This window comes from Manis javanica, chromosome 6 (genome assembly GCF_040802235.1).
Source record: "Manis javanica isolate MJ-LG chromosome 6, MJ_LKY, whole genome shotgun sequence".
Lineage (NCBI taxonomy): Eukaryota > Metazoa > Chordata > Mammalia > Pholidota > Manidae > Manis > Manis javanica.
Window position 1 is genome coordinate 28,453,426 of NC_133161.1, and position 13,017 is coordinate 28,466,442.

Genomic DNA, 13,017 nt, shown 5'->3' on the forward strand with positions numbered 1-13,017 from the left:
ATGATAAAATGATGATTTATTCAAAGCAGGGCTCTGCCCATTGATTATGCTGCTGAAACACTTTAATTGGAACTCACCATCACTGCAATGCACTTCTTCGGTTTCATTTATACTTTGTGGAACTGCAGCTGAAAAATGTAAATTTAAAATGAAAATTATTAATCAAAATAAAAAAGAATGTCTATTCAGTAGTCTCAAAGAGTATAATGCAATAAAACACATATTATATTATTTAACATTTATCAGAAAGCACATCTAAGTTAAACTGAAAGCTACAGTGAAAAGAAGCTATTTGGTTCAGATCTCAGAAGAATGATTGTTTCAAATTGTAAAATATCAAGGGAGAAAAATAAATTATCTAAGTGCCATCCATCCATTGCCTGAAGGTGATCAAGATTCCTTTCAGTTCTATGATCCTGTAATTTCCCAGATCATTAGAATTACAGAAATTCCATCCAGTTGGTTCCACTGATACCTACTCAAAGTTTCTGAATTCAACCAAACATCTATCTAAAACACTCCCCTACAAATATTGATGGAATAAATGAATGACTTAAAACACTCAGAGTGCTTATATCATTCATTTAAAGAGAAAAAATGGTGGGAGAGAGAAAGACGATCCGAATTGAAGTTTATCATCAGCCCTTCACTGGGCCTGGTGATTCATTTCAGTGACTCAATGCTTCTCAAACTTTAGCAGGTCTCAGAATCATCTAAGGGCTTCTGAAAATACAGATTTCTGGGCCTCATACCCAGAGATTCTGGTTCAGAAGATCTGAATTTTCCAAATTTCCTAGTGTTGCTGAGGTTGCTGATCTAGGGGCCACACACTGAGAAGCACTGTATTGGATTAAACCTCATTAAAAAAAATTATAGGCATACGGTACTTCATTTTTTTTCTCCTTAAAGTTAGAAACATCTTTTTTATGATAAAACACTCAGTTTTATCAGAAAATAGACATAAGTCTAGGAGAGAAAATAAAAATCAGCATTAATGTTGAGGTCTGCATTGCTTATAGCCAATTGTTTCATTTAATGATATATGATAAACATCTTTCATGCCACAGGTATTCTACTGTAGCATTAGGATGACTTTCTAGTATTTTATTGGATGAACATAGCTTATTTATACAGTTCACTAGCATTGCAACAGTGGTAGTTTCTAATATTTTATTAATAACATGTAATTAAATTTTTGTGTACATTCTTAATTATTTCCCTAAAATGAATAACTAAAAGTGAAATTTCTGGTGTGCAAGAATAATTTTTAAATCTTTTCTTATGTGTTGTTAACTGGCCTCTTTAAACAGGTTATTCTAATTTATACATGACAATACTTATTTCTTTATATTTCCCCAACTCTATTATTTTTAAGAGGCAAAAAATATTTCCAAATTTGAAGGAAAATATCATTTCCCATTTTCATCTTCATTATTGATTGCTAATGAAGCCAGTCATTTTAAATGTTTGGCCACACAATACTTACATTCAGGTTGAAATAAATGGGGATATATGTTTTTACCTTTTTTATTTTTAATGGCATCAAATGGCACTTGGGGCTTTTCAATGTTCTCATCCTCTACGAAAGAATTCCTGAAAATGCAATGCGAAACGACTCTGGATCAATGAAATGAACAAAATTCATGGAAATTACGCCTAAGGCACTATTTTTTTCCCCCCCCTGTGTGGGCACATTTATTGGGATGAACACAAAGAAACACTTTCTGGATTTCATTCCTCAAGAACTGGCAATCTTGCATCAAGTGACGTGGGTGGAAATCTCATCATCACTAATCGGCAGAAACACATTTGAAGAAAACCAGGGTAAAAAGTCACTCTGCATTTGGAAAGGGAGTATCCTCTGATAGCGTGGCTCCAACAGAAGTGATTCATGAACATGCTCTCTTACCGGAATCGGTTTGGCTAAAGTTACATAGTCTTGAAGCAAGAAGCCTTGGAAACTCTGAGGAACAGACCGAAAGAACATACATATAATCTAAGAAATATAAGTGTACCATGCAGAAAGCAATCTATGACTTGCCACGGATTCCATCCTTAAATGTTGATTAACTGTAGTGAATGGTAAAAGTTACTTATGTTTTGGTGCGTTGCCTCATTTCTTTGTTGTATAACTAAATACTTGGCCAGATTGCCCTTTAAGTCCTCAAATCTGGGACTAAAATGATCTAAATTGCAGACAAAAAAATTGGTGGTCCTGATGATAGAGAACACTGGGCAGGATGTGACCTGACATTCCCGTGCAGTGTTGTGGATCTCCGTTTCTACTCCAGCAACATGGAGAGAGTAATACTGGCTTATTTCACAGGGATGCTGTGAGAATCAAATGCTTAGTGTTAAATTAAGTTTTATAAATATTTATTGTCCTAGATATTGTGCTTAGCGCTGTGGTAGAGAAGAGATGAATAAGGCATATTCAGTTCCTTCAAAATATAAACATCAGATAGGAAATTAAGAATCAAGGACTACAAGATAATGCTAATATTGGAAGGTGTGATAATTTTATTGCAGTTTTACGTCTTTTTTTTCATTTGATACATACATAATTAAGGTTGAAAAAATTATGATGTTTAGGACTTTCTTTAAAATAGTTCACTCCTCCTAAGGAATGAAGAAACAGATAAAGCAAGCATGGGGTGAGATAACATGTAGCTGAAATCTGACTGGATGCCAGGCCACATTTTTAAAAACCCTCTAGATTCATATGAAGCAAAAATTCTGAGTGAAGCTCATGAAAGATACGACCCTGAAATAAATACACATAAACTCAATTTGGAAAGGTCACTATCTGTAACAGAATGAGATGCTTTACATGTTAAGGCATCCGCAGTGATTTCTTGGGTAATTCTGTGAATAAATTATTTGTTTTGAAAATGTAGATTTTCATGGAAGCCATGTGATTACAGCAAAGTACACTTGCAGCTTTATTTCTGGTAAAGTGAAAATTAGCAGATAGTGCACAAACACTGACTTTAAGATTTTCATTCTGTTTAGATTCACACTAATTCTGTTGGAACCTCTGAATTCTAAGCCTCGGGGCACGGGCATAGCTGTCACCTTTTCTAAACTGTCGCTCTTATGACCTTACTTCTCCTCACCTTCTTGCTCTCAGCAGATGATCTTTGCTTCAAAGAAAGGATGAAGGCATTAAATCACACAGGTAGTACCAGTATAAAAAATTAGTTTTCCCTGTAGATAAACAAGTTCACCATTTTGAAGATAAGCACAGTGATGAATGACCACATGTGATTTCCTATCTGCAGGATACACTGCAATAAAGCTGGGACCATGGATGAGAAGGCCAGAGTCCCAGTCTCACCTTTATTCCTATTATGTGTGTCACTTGAACAAATGAGACACCTCAGCACCTCAGTTTTCTCCTCTGGGAAATGTGCATAATACACATCCTCCTTGTAATACAACAGGGATGATAATTAAATATACATATGCTCACAGGTGTATTTGAAGATCATTAGAACTGAGTACTGTTTCTTGAAATGTTCTAAGAGTGAGTTACCTGCTTCTTGGTAAAGATCTAAGGCTCACTTGTCTCAGTATTAACTTAGATAAATGTTTCAAATTTGTTCTGCTTTTCCCATAAAAGAAATGAAACATATTTTCCCCACTGTCAATGCATAAGTGACTTTTGGATGGTATAAAAGCATGAAAAGGGAAGCATACTAATATTTCTACCTACCTGCACTGCAGGATACCAGACACCAGGTGGTATCTGAAGTTATTTTATGTAATCCTTCTGAAATAACACATGGTAGGTAATAAAATCCAGATTTTACAGATGTGGGAACTGAGTCTCTCAAAACTTTAAAATAATAAACTCTAAAGTTCGGATTCTTGAATTCATGTCTGTCTGATTCAAGAAAGTCCTGTCAGATTCAAAATGAGTCCCTTTCTAATCATACTCAACACTGACCACTAGTAAACTCTTTTATTGGAAGGTAATCAGTTTGAGTTAGTGTTAAATTCTGTATGCTGAATTTAAGATAAGTCAATTGCTTACCCTTACAACATATGCAGAACCTAAGTAAAGCTTTTGGGGGACAAACTTTCCAAAGCTTGCCTATCTTAAGGGTATTTAGTCAAGGTTAAAATCAGTAGTTAAATAGTCCCCTTGGTAAATTAACTCTGCTGTTCCCCCATCAGTAATGATGAATGTGAGTCTTGGATTATTTGAGAGTGCAAAAAACAAGCAAAGGGGGATTGAGCTATATTATGTAAAATCTAATTTTCAAACAAAACCTTCTGTCAGGCTTTCTATTTCTGATCATTGAGGAAATACAGCCAAGTCCATAAAGTTGTGGCAATTAAAGTGAATTTTGATCCTGGGAGGTTTCCTAAGAATTCCTCAAATATGTGCTTATTTGTAGTTTTGAATTCTAAGGAGAAATTTCTTACAGAACTGTTTTCATTATCTCCTGAGGCAGAAAGAAATGAAGTACAAGTCAATAGACCTGAAGCCATTCCTGAGAGTGACTGTAAAAGATGTAAGTAATTATGGCATGGCTGTTAGCCTTTCATCTCCCTAGGAGGTTCAGGTTTACTTCTGTTTGCCTGGCAGTAAAAAAGTCAAATACTCTCTTAATTCAATCATTAAAAGAGAAGCTCACTGAGTTTGCACCCTGGGCACTGACTGCCCCTTTTCACCAACTACAGAAATTGAAGACACAAGTATCTACCAACCTGGTCCATCTTCCCTCTCATTCTCTATTACTACTTGTCAGAATGGACGTGGAGATGGGAGGCCAAGAACATTTTCTCCCAAACAAATGTTTTCCTCTTGAGACTCTACCTTCTTTAAAAACAATTTCTCATCTTGTGGCAGAGATGTATTTATAAATTTGTATAGGTTTTGCCCAGAATAAAGTAACATCTCATAATCTCTCTGAACAAAGGCTCATATCATCTCAGGTTCCACTCTGACTGATGGTTCATAAAACCAATCTCCCTTCATTCTTTCCATCTGAAGCTCCTCTAATTCAAGGATATGTATCATAGAATGAAACTACATTGGAACTTTTCATTTTAAACATTACTTTTTAGTAGAGTTGTCCTATTGGTTTGAAAAACGTTTGGATATATTTTTTCTACAGTTCGAAGACCACTAGAATCATTATGGTTTCAGTGCTTTAAAGAAGCTTATTTTCCAGAGCACAGACTTTTGGACATACTTCTTTTTGTTGCTTTCCTTAATGCATGCAAAGCCTTTGAGATATTTTTTTGGATTGTACAATTCAAATTTGTGGCTATCTTACCATTTCAGTGGCTGGAGCTGTACCTTCTTATTTAGGAGCTGAAATTGTTCAAATACACTTAAAAGAGATCTGTATTGGGTGAGGGCTGAAACAGGTTTTCCCATAGTATTTGCCACATCATAAAACTCATGCATCAAAGATTGAATCCCAGGAGTAGTAGATGGGAAGAGCTGAGAAGGAATATTCACAAACTGAGTATCAGAATAAGTTATGCAAAATAAAGTATATCATTACTAGGAAAGGTTTCATATTTATTCGTATATTTTAAAAATAAGATATTTACTAAAGATACCTTTTTAAAAGAAAATGGTCAGCACCATAATTGAATTTTCTGTGCAATGGTCAAGGTAAATGCCACTTTTTATAAGGAACTAGTTTTGTTGATGATTCTATACTTCCAAATGGGGTAAATTTTCTTTCCCTTTTCATTAAATGGAAATGAATTTCTCCTAGGTATAGATACCTGGAAACAACTGAATTACAAAGTGAATCAGACAGCAGGAAGAATGAGCAGAAATCCTCTTGGGTTACAAGTCAGTTATGCCAGGGTAAGAGATATTAATCCAACCAAAAAGAAAATGTATGGTTAACTTCTTTCTACTCCGAGAGTCAGGGAATTGGGGTTTGCCCTTTCTCCTGCAAAACAGTTCTTCAGTTCTTCCTCACATTGTGCCAAGAGGTGTTCTCTACCTTCACAACATCTTGAATTATGAATTCCTAAAGGAGGAGGCCTCTCTCTCTTTTATTATCTTTGTGCAGAATTGAGCCAAACTGTCATGAATGTAATACTTCCTATATTTAAGTTGATTAAAATCATTCATAAATTAAATTATCTTGGGGCAATAAGCTTACTTTGAACCCTCTGAATTTGGGGCTAAATTACAAAACCAAGTGTCAAGCATGCATTACTTAACTTAGTAAACTGGTTATAACTCATACAAGTAGTATGTAAATACATAGTTTTTTAAAAGTAAAAAACAAACGTTTGATCCAAAAAGATTAATAGTAAATTATCATTAGACTTTTAAAAACATGGTTTGTATAAACAAATCTTAGGTATAAAAATACAAATCTATTATAGTTTATTTATGTAAGTAGCAGAACTAGAAACAAGCAAATATTGTACACATGCACATCTAATAAGTTACCCCTTAATATTGACAAGACAAATAAACAAAACCTGAAAAATACATATAAAAAAACAAATGCCATTTATTTTTTAGTGCAAAATCAGTAAGTTATTATAATTATTTATATTTTCTTTCTTTGAAGTTTGCTCTAGATCTACACAAATTAAGATTTAGATGGTTTTCTAAAATATTATTATAAGCAATAATATTTTATTTTACACACATAAAAAGGCCCCACTAGGCAGGAAGAAAATTTTGTTATATGTAAATGTTCCACAGCTAAATGCAAGATTTCTTTAGGAAAATGTGGACATTTTCTTTTTAGGAACTCTCAAATCCTGGTAGCTATACTAATCCCATATTCTTTTACCTTTAAGAAGTCACTTATTACTTGCAAACTCTTAAAGAATATGGATTCTGCTCATCTTCATATTTAAATCTCTGGAAAGAGGAAAGCAGTTTACAAAAATGTCTATTCTTAAAGAAATGTCTTCACCTAGTTTGAAGTCAAAATCAAGCAGTTTATGGCTAATCTACTATAATCTCAGTAATCAAGAGGAATCAAATGTCACTTTTGTTTTACCAGTTGGAATTGTCCCAAACTCTGAAGTTCCTTTATGAAAGTCATAATTGAGTTAATCTCCTCTAAAGACAGGCATTGGTTTAGTTCCTTTTTATAGTTTTCACCCTACAATGGGGGAGAAAAAGAGTTTGTAAGCAACTGTTATAAAGTCAAGCCATGATTAGCCCAACTGCCTTCCAATTCATAAACCAATCTAATTTGGAACTCTATAAATAAACAATTGAGCTCATTAATGCTAAGACACAGCAATGTCAACTTGTCACAATGGTGTCTGAATATAAGAAAATTTCATATTTGACAAAGAGGACCTGAATGAAGTATCTCAGTAGTGCTGTGGTAGTAAGGCTGGGGAGATGAACCCAGGCAGGCAGACTGTGTGAGAGTCTGGGAATGCAGGAGGCGTCTCTAATAGCCTGCTAGTTACTAGAGAGCAGAGCAGCAAATTTATATGTGAACCTCATCTATGGGCCATTACAATATTAGAGTTTCGTGGATTCTAGTGAACAGACACCCCCCATTATTTCCCACATCCATTTTTTTCCAATTCATCCCTGAGAACATATTACCATTCTTTCTGGGTTGAATGATTCTAATGGTTTTAATGACAACCCACTCACTAAAAAGAACAGGGAACTTGAGGAACAAGTCAATAAAATCACAGGGAAATAAGAATCTAAAAAGTTATGTTATGTATCTCTCACAAACATCTCTCCATAGGGCATCAGTGTTTGTTTGTGAGAACTTTCCTCCATATTCCACTCCTCCAAATTTTCTGAACATGGGCTTTAAAATGAAAAGATACAGAGAACAATACTGTGCTGAGTAATCTATACAAATTTGGTGATGCATCAAGAAAACTTGTATTAACATGCCAGAAAAATTAACCAATGTTGCTCTGAACCAATGCTACTAATCATTGACATCTAAGCAAAGATGGTAACCAGGCAGGAATGCTTTAAAAAATTAGTATTATGACCCAAGTCCCTTGATGTCAATCTAGAACACTCACTGCTATTCTAGATAGCCTCCAAAAAGTTCTAGAATTCCTTTTAATGTATTCTATAACAAATAACATGCATTATTTATTTATAATATCCACAAACATGCCTTAGGAATTAGGAAATATTTATTTCATTTTCAAACTGAAATTTCATCATAATCAGTCACTCACATAGTTAATGGACATGAAAATAATATTGGTCCTCAAGTGAGAAAAATATTGAGGAATAATATAACAGATACCAATTAGTTTCAAATGAATTATCAAGTTGCTTAACTGAATAATATTGTCACCTTCTAAAGAATGAGTTGAAAAAAAATTATCAGCACAAATATATGAACTTACCTTGAACACACCTGATCTATGAAGTTCCTGAACTATCTCAGAAAACATGGAAAATGAAGATTCATTAGAGAAGAGAAAACTGAAAGTGTCTTTTAAAAGGAATTCTTTTGTATTTTGGTCCTCAAAATCCATATTATCATCATCTTGAAAATTCAAGTGCTCATGAACCTGTGAAAGAGTAGAAGCACAGCAAATAATTTTTATTGATTTACTTTTAATACAGTAGAATCATCTCTTAAGACAAGATTAGTTTTCTGTTGGATTATAGATCAGAACTGACATCTAGTGGTCTTTTGGAGGTCAACAGTTTTTAAGATGTAAGCAATGTTCTTTTGAAGATAAGATTGTTTATAAGAAAATTAACTAATGGGTTATAAAGTCACATTAGTTTATCTTGAAATTCTTTATTGTTGAAGAATTTGTACTCATGAAAGATAATGTATAAAATTCTGAGCAATACATTTTAAAAAGCATAACATAAACTATTAGATGTGTATAAAACAATGTTTTGTATTCATAAAGTTTCAAAATTTTATGGATAAATCTTTGAGCTATTCAGCCAAATGTCTGAGCCACATATAATGCAATCATTCTCCTTGTATAATAGTTTGAAAACCAGTCAACACTCAATATAAAGTTGAATTCTTGTTGCACATAATTTTATTGTGTTCCTCTTCTCCTCATTCCACCCCATATTCCAAAATAAAGCTTCCTATTGACTAATGCAATCAACTGTGTTTTAATCTTCTTGCCACTAAGGACAATTAAGATGATGAATATATCAGAGGAGATGATCTGAATGAGTTTGAGAGGAAGTAAAAGAATCAGTGTACAAAAAACACTCCTCAATTTATACATATTTATACTTTAGAAAAAAACATGTGTTTCAAAAATTCCTATGGTTTTTTTAAAATTAAAATATAGGTCCATTTTAAACAAAATATATATGTAAAGAGTAAGAGTTATCTTTTTTTATAAACCCATGTGAATAAGCTGGGAAATGTGCTATTTTCTAGTATTTAAATGTCTGCTTTTCTGCATTAATAAATACTCAGCTTTATGTCGCATTTATTTCATCAACAGTGACTGAACCATAGAAAAATCCAAGCTTGTCTTACAGGGATGCATAATAGGGACTAGAACTCTACCCCCATACTAATTAATTCTCTGAAGCATGGTAAATACATGCCTATAGTGACTCTGAGGCAAGTTGCTTTTTGTTGATTGGTTATTGTAAATGAAAACCGCAGACACACACACACACACACATGCGCGTGCACACCCTTCAGCAAAAGGTAGAGGCTTACACGAGGCCTTGGCACACTCACCTGGAGCACTATAGGGTACCCGAAACCTCCATAGCCGATGTCAAAAGTTAAAAGTTGAAAACACAACCTGCATCTGCAATAAAGACACAAGGCAACATTAAAATAGATTCTACTTGCTACATTATTCGACTACCTGGTAATACAGTACTAACAGTTACTATAATTAAATGTGAATGTCTGTGCTAATTAAAAAGAGCAGTGGCTTGAATAATCTAAAATTACATGCATTTTATTTTGGGATTTGAAATCTGTTTTGTTTTTTACAGAAATTACAAATACATACTTCATAACATAATTCACAACATGTTAAACTAGACAATGGGGGTTACTCCATGTAACCCAAATATGGCGAAGGAAACTCTCCTACTCTTATGTGCCAGGGAGTCTTTTTCACATATAAAGCATAATAAAACTTAATTGAGTCACTCCCTTTTTTTGACATACCAAATTTAGAAGTTCCCCAGGAAAAAAGTCATTAAATTATATTCAGTTAACTTGAGTTACGAAAACAAGAGTTGTTGGATTTTTTTAATAAAAGTCCATAAATACAATTACAATTATACCTAGTCAATGCAAAGCCTGTATGATAGAAATAGCTGAGTTTGAAAAGAGGATGCAATTAATTTAATGACATCTGCTTTATATCTTGCCACCATTATTTAGATACTAATGAGTCTATAACAAGCTGTGAAATTTTAGGTTTTATAAATACAGAAACATGTTTAGAAGTTCATATTTGTGTACTGACATTGTATACTGACTTTCTAATTTCATCTACTATGTAATTTAGATATATTTTCACTAACAATCAATTTTCAGAAGGTAGGGTGTTTTTTTTAAATATTAAAATGTTTTTACCTTTCAAAAGCCTTTGGTCCCAGAGTAGATGTTTCACTGAACACTTCAGCAGCTAGCAGGAGCTTGCTAATTGCTTCCTTCATATTATCAAAAGCCTGAAGAGGTGAACTGGCTGTCAGGAATGTTTCAAAAAATGTTTGCAGCTGTGAATAAAGTTGAAGATTCATATGTTGAAACAACCACCTCAATTTGTCTCTCTATCATTTGTAGATGACCAATTTGAAAAATTTCTTTAGGTTATCTGTCCTTGTCACACTAAAAAAAAAAACTCCTTAAGTAGGAACATTTGAAAATCTAAGACATATATATTCTTTGTATGTGTATACATTATATATATAAAATACTGAAAGAGTATATAATATATTGAAAATAATTATATAATGAATATATATTATATGCAATATATAATATTATATATTTTTAAAATATGATAAGTCTTTCACATGAATATGTCTTTCACATTACACCTTGTAATTTAAGTTACTTTAAAGGTACCTACTCCATTTTTTTTCATTTCATGGCATTTCATTATGGGATGTGTGGTGGGACTATTAACAGGGCTTGTGATCAAAACTCCCAGGTTTAATTTGTGACTCTGCTAACGAGGTGAATTTGGACTTATAACTCACTTCCCCAGATTTTTTGTGTCCTTTTTAAAATGGATTAATACCTACCAATAAGAGTTGTGAAGTCAGAACATTACTTAAAAGAAAATGTATTTAAAAGCTACTGTAAAGTATGAAAAATTCAAATCTAAGCTCTCTATTATTATCAGTTTTCTGAATATATCAGAACAAAAATAACTATATCAAAGTTGCTGCTTTATGATATTTTGCCATGGGAGAGTTAGCCAGCTAGAGAAGAATCTAAGAGAATCTAAGTATCTTCCTAACATTTTAATTTAATGTTGTGTGTGAATAGAAAGGATGGGGTTGGATTACATAAAGGGGAATGAAGCTCAGGTTCATGTCTTCTTAGAAACACTACTGTTGGTGTCACAAAGAGCTATTTTTATTTGCTTAAATATTAAAACAATCAGATCAATGAAACTACTTCTTGAGGATACTCAACAACAAAGTTCAAGTCAAAACTTTTAAAAAGTGTACAGCAAAACTCATATTGAGTCATAATGGACTTTCTCTGGATAAACACAGTCTTTCAAAGATGAAGAACAAAAAATATTTTTTGAAAAAACATGCAACAGGTACTCTGTTAATGTTTTTGGAAGAACACACTAAATCTGCATAAGACTACAAAGTAAAAATTTTTTATTGCTATGATAATGAAGGATCACTATTGGCAAGCCACCTGAGGGAAATGGTAAATGTATCTTTAAAATACACAAGCAAAATTCCCCAAAGAGAAACAAATACTGACTTCATAAACTTTAACCAGCTAAAAAACAGAAACCTAATGAGATGTACATTTTAAGACCTGAGAACACATCATTAGCATTTGGCAAATGGGACATTTTTCCATTTCACTAAGGAAAATGAAGGTAATAATTGTATGAGCAAGACAAAACAAATTAACATTAACACTAAAAATGTTAACACCCTTGAGTCAAAACAGAGTAACATGAGGTTTTTCCAAATAAAAATTAACTCACCATATTTCACTCAGTTCACCACATTATGGTGAATGGGTTATTAATGATATTATTACATTTTCCATTTTAATGCTTCCTGAATATCACAGAGGTAAAAACTTAACAAAGTTGGATATGTTTATGTAGCATATAAAATACATAAGATTAATGATCTGATTATATCTTCCATGGCAAAAAAATAATTTGCAATTTAATGTCTTAGGGTTGTATTTATTCCTCTACTGTGGCAAAGATTATCTCCTAATTTCTGACTGTTAACAGTGAGCATTGAATATGGGCTGCTAGTACATGAATTGAGTTCCATTAAACTCAACTTTCAGTGAGTTTTTTACCCTAGGGAAAATTCTGTGCTCTAAGTGTTAGGGGACAAGTTACTTAGCACAGTGATAACACTAGAGTCTCTAGAGGTAAAATGTCCCAGATTTGACTTTGGCTCTATGCCTGTTACTGTAATTGTGAGACCCTGTGGGAGTAACAACACTATTTACTTTGTAGAGGTAATGCTAGGATTAAATGAAAGAATGTATGTAAGGGACGCCACCACCCAGCACATGTCAATACTCAGCACATTAGCTCCCTTTGTTAATTAAAATGAGTCCACAGCAGTTTAAAAGAAATTTCAATTAAAGCATTTGTTGAGCCCAGATTGTCAGATTGCAATGCATGATGCAGAAAAGCACAACTGTCTCTGGAAATTCAAATATTTGTGACATCACCTAAAGAACAGCATTTAAAAAATACTTGATAAGCCTTGCAATAGGAATGTTTAAGGAAGAGAGGATAAAAAGGTCTGATGACCGAATGGCCTATCAGGTGGGATATATCCCAACATAAGGTTGAGAGCATAACTGAAGGGCCCCAATGACTGGCTTTTCT

The 13,017-nt window shown here is 33.3% G+C and overlaps 1 protein-coding gene across 14 annotated transcripts in view; it reads right to left on the reverse strand.

Annotated features, from left to right (window-relative positions):
* The window catches only part of CPED1 (cadherin like and PC-esterase domain containing 1), a 252,263-nt gene that overhangs the window by 125,433 nt on the left and 113,813 nt on the right, over positions 1–13,017 (reverse strand). For all 14 annotated transcript variants that reach the window (XR_012132159.1, XM_073238530.1, XM_073238537.1 and 11 more), the window contains 7 exons: positions 10,533–10,675; positions 9,675–9,747; positions 8,347–8,514; positions 7,002–7,106; positions 5,289–5,458; positions 1,523–1,593; positions 78–128 (listed from right to left, as the gene is read on the reverse strand). Coding sequence is in view for 13 of the 14 variants with exons in the window: in XM_073238530.1 (XP_073094631.1) it covers positions 78–128; positions 1,523–1,593; positions 5,289–5,458; positions 7,002–7,106; positions 8,347–8,514; positions 9,675–9,747; positions 10,533–10,675 (781 nt within the window). In the remaining variant the exon portion in view is untranslated. The remainder of the gene's footprint in view (positions 1–77; positions 129–1,522; positions 1,594–5,288; positions 5,459–7,001; positions 7,107–8,346; positions 8,515–9,674; positions 9,748–10,532; positions 10,676–13,017) is intronic.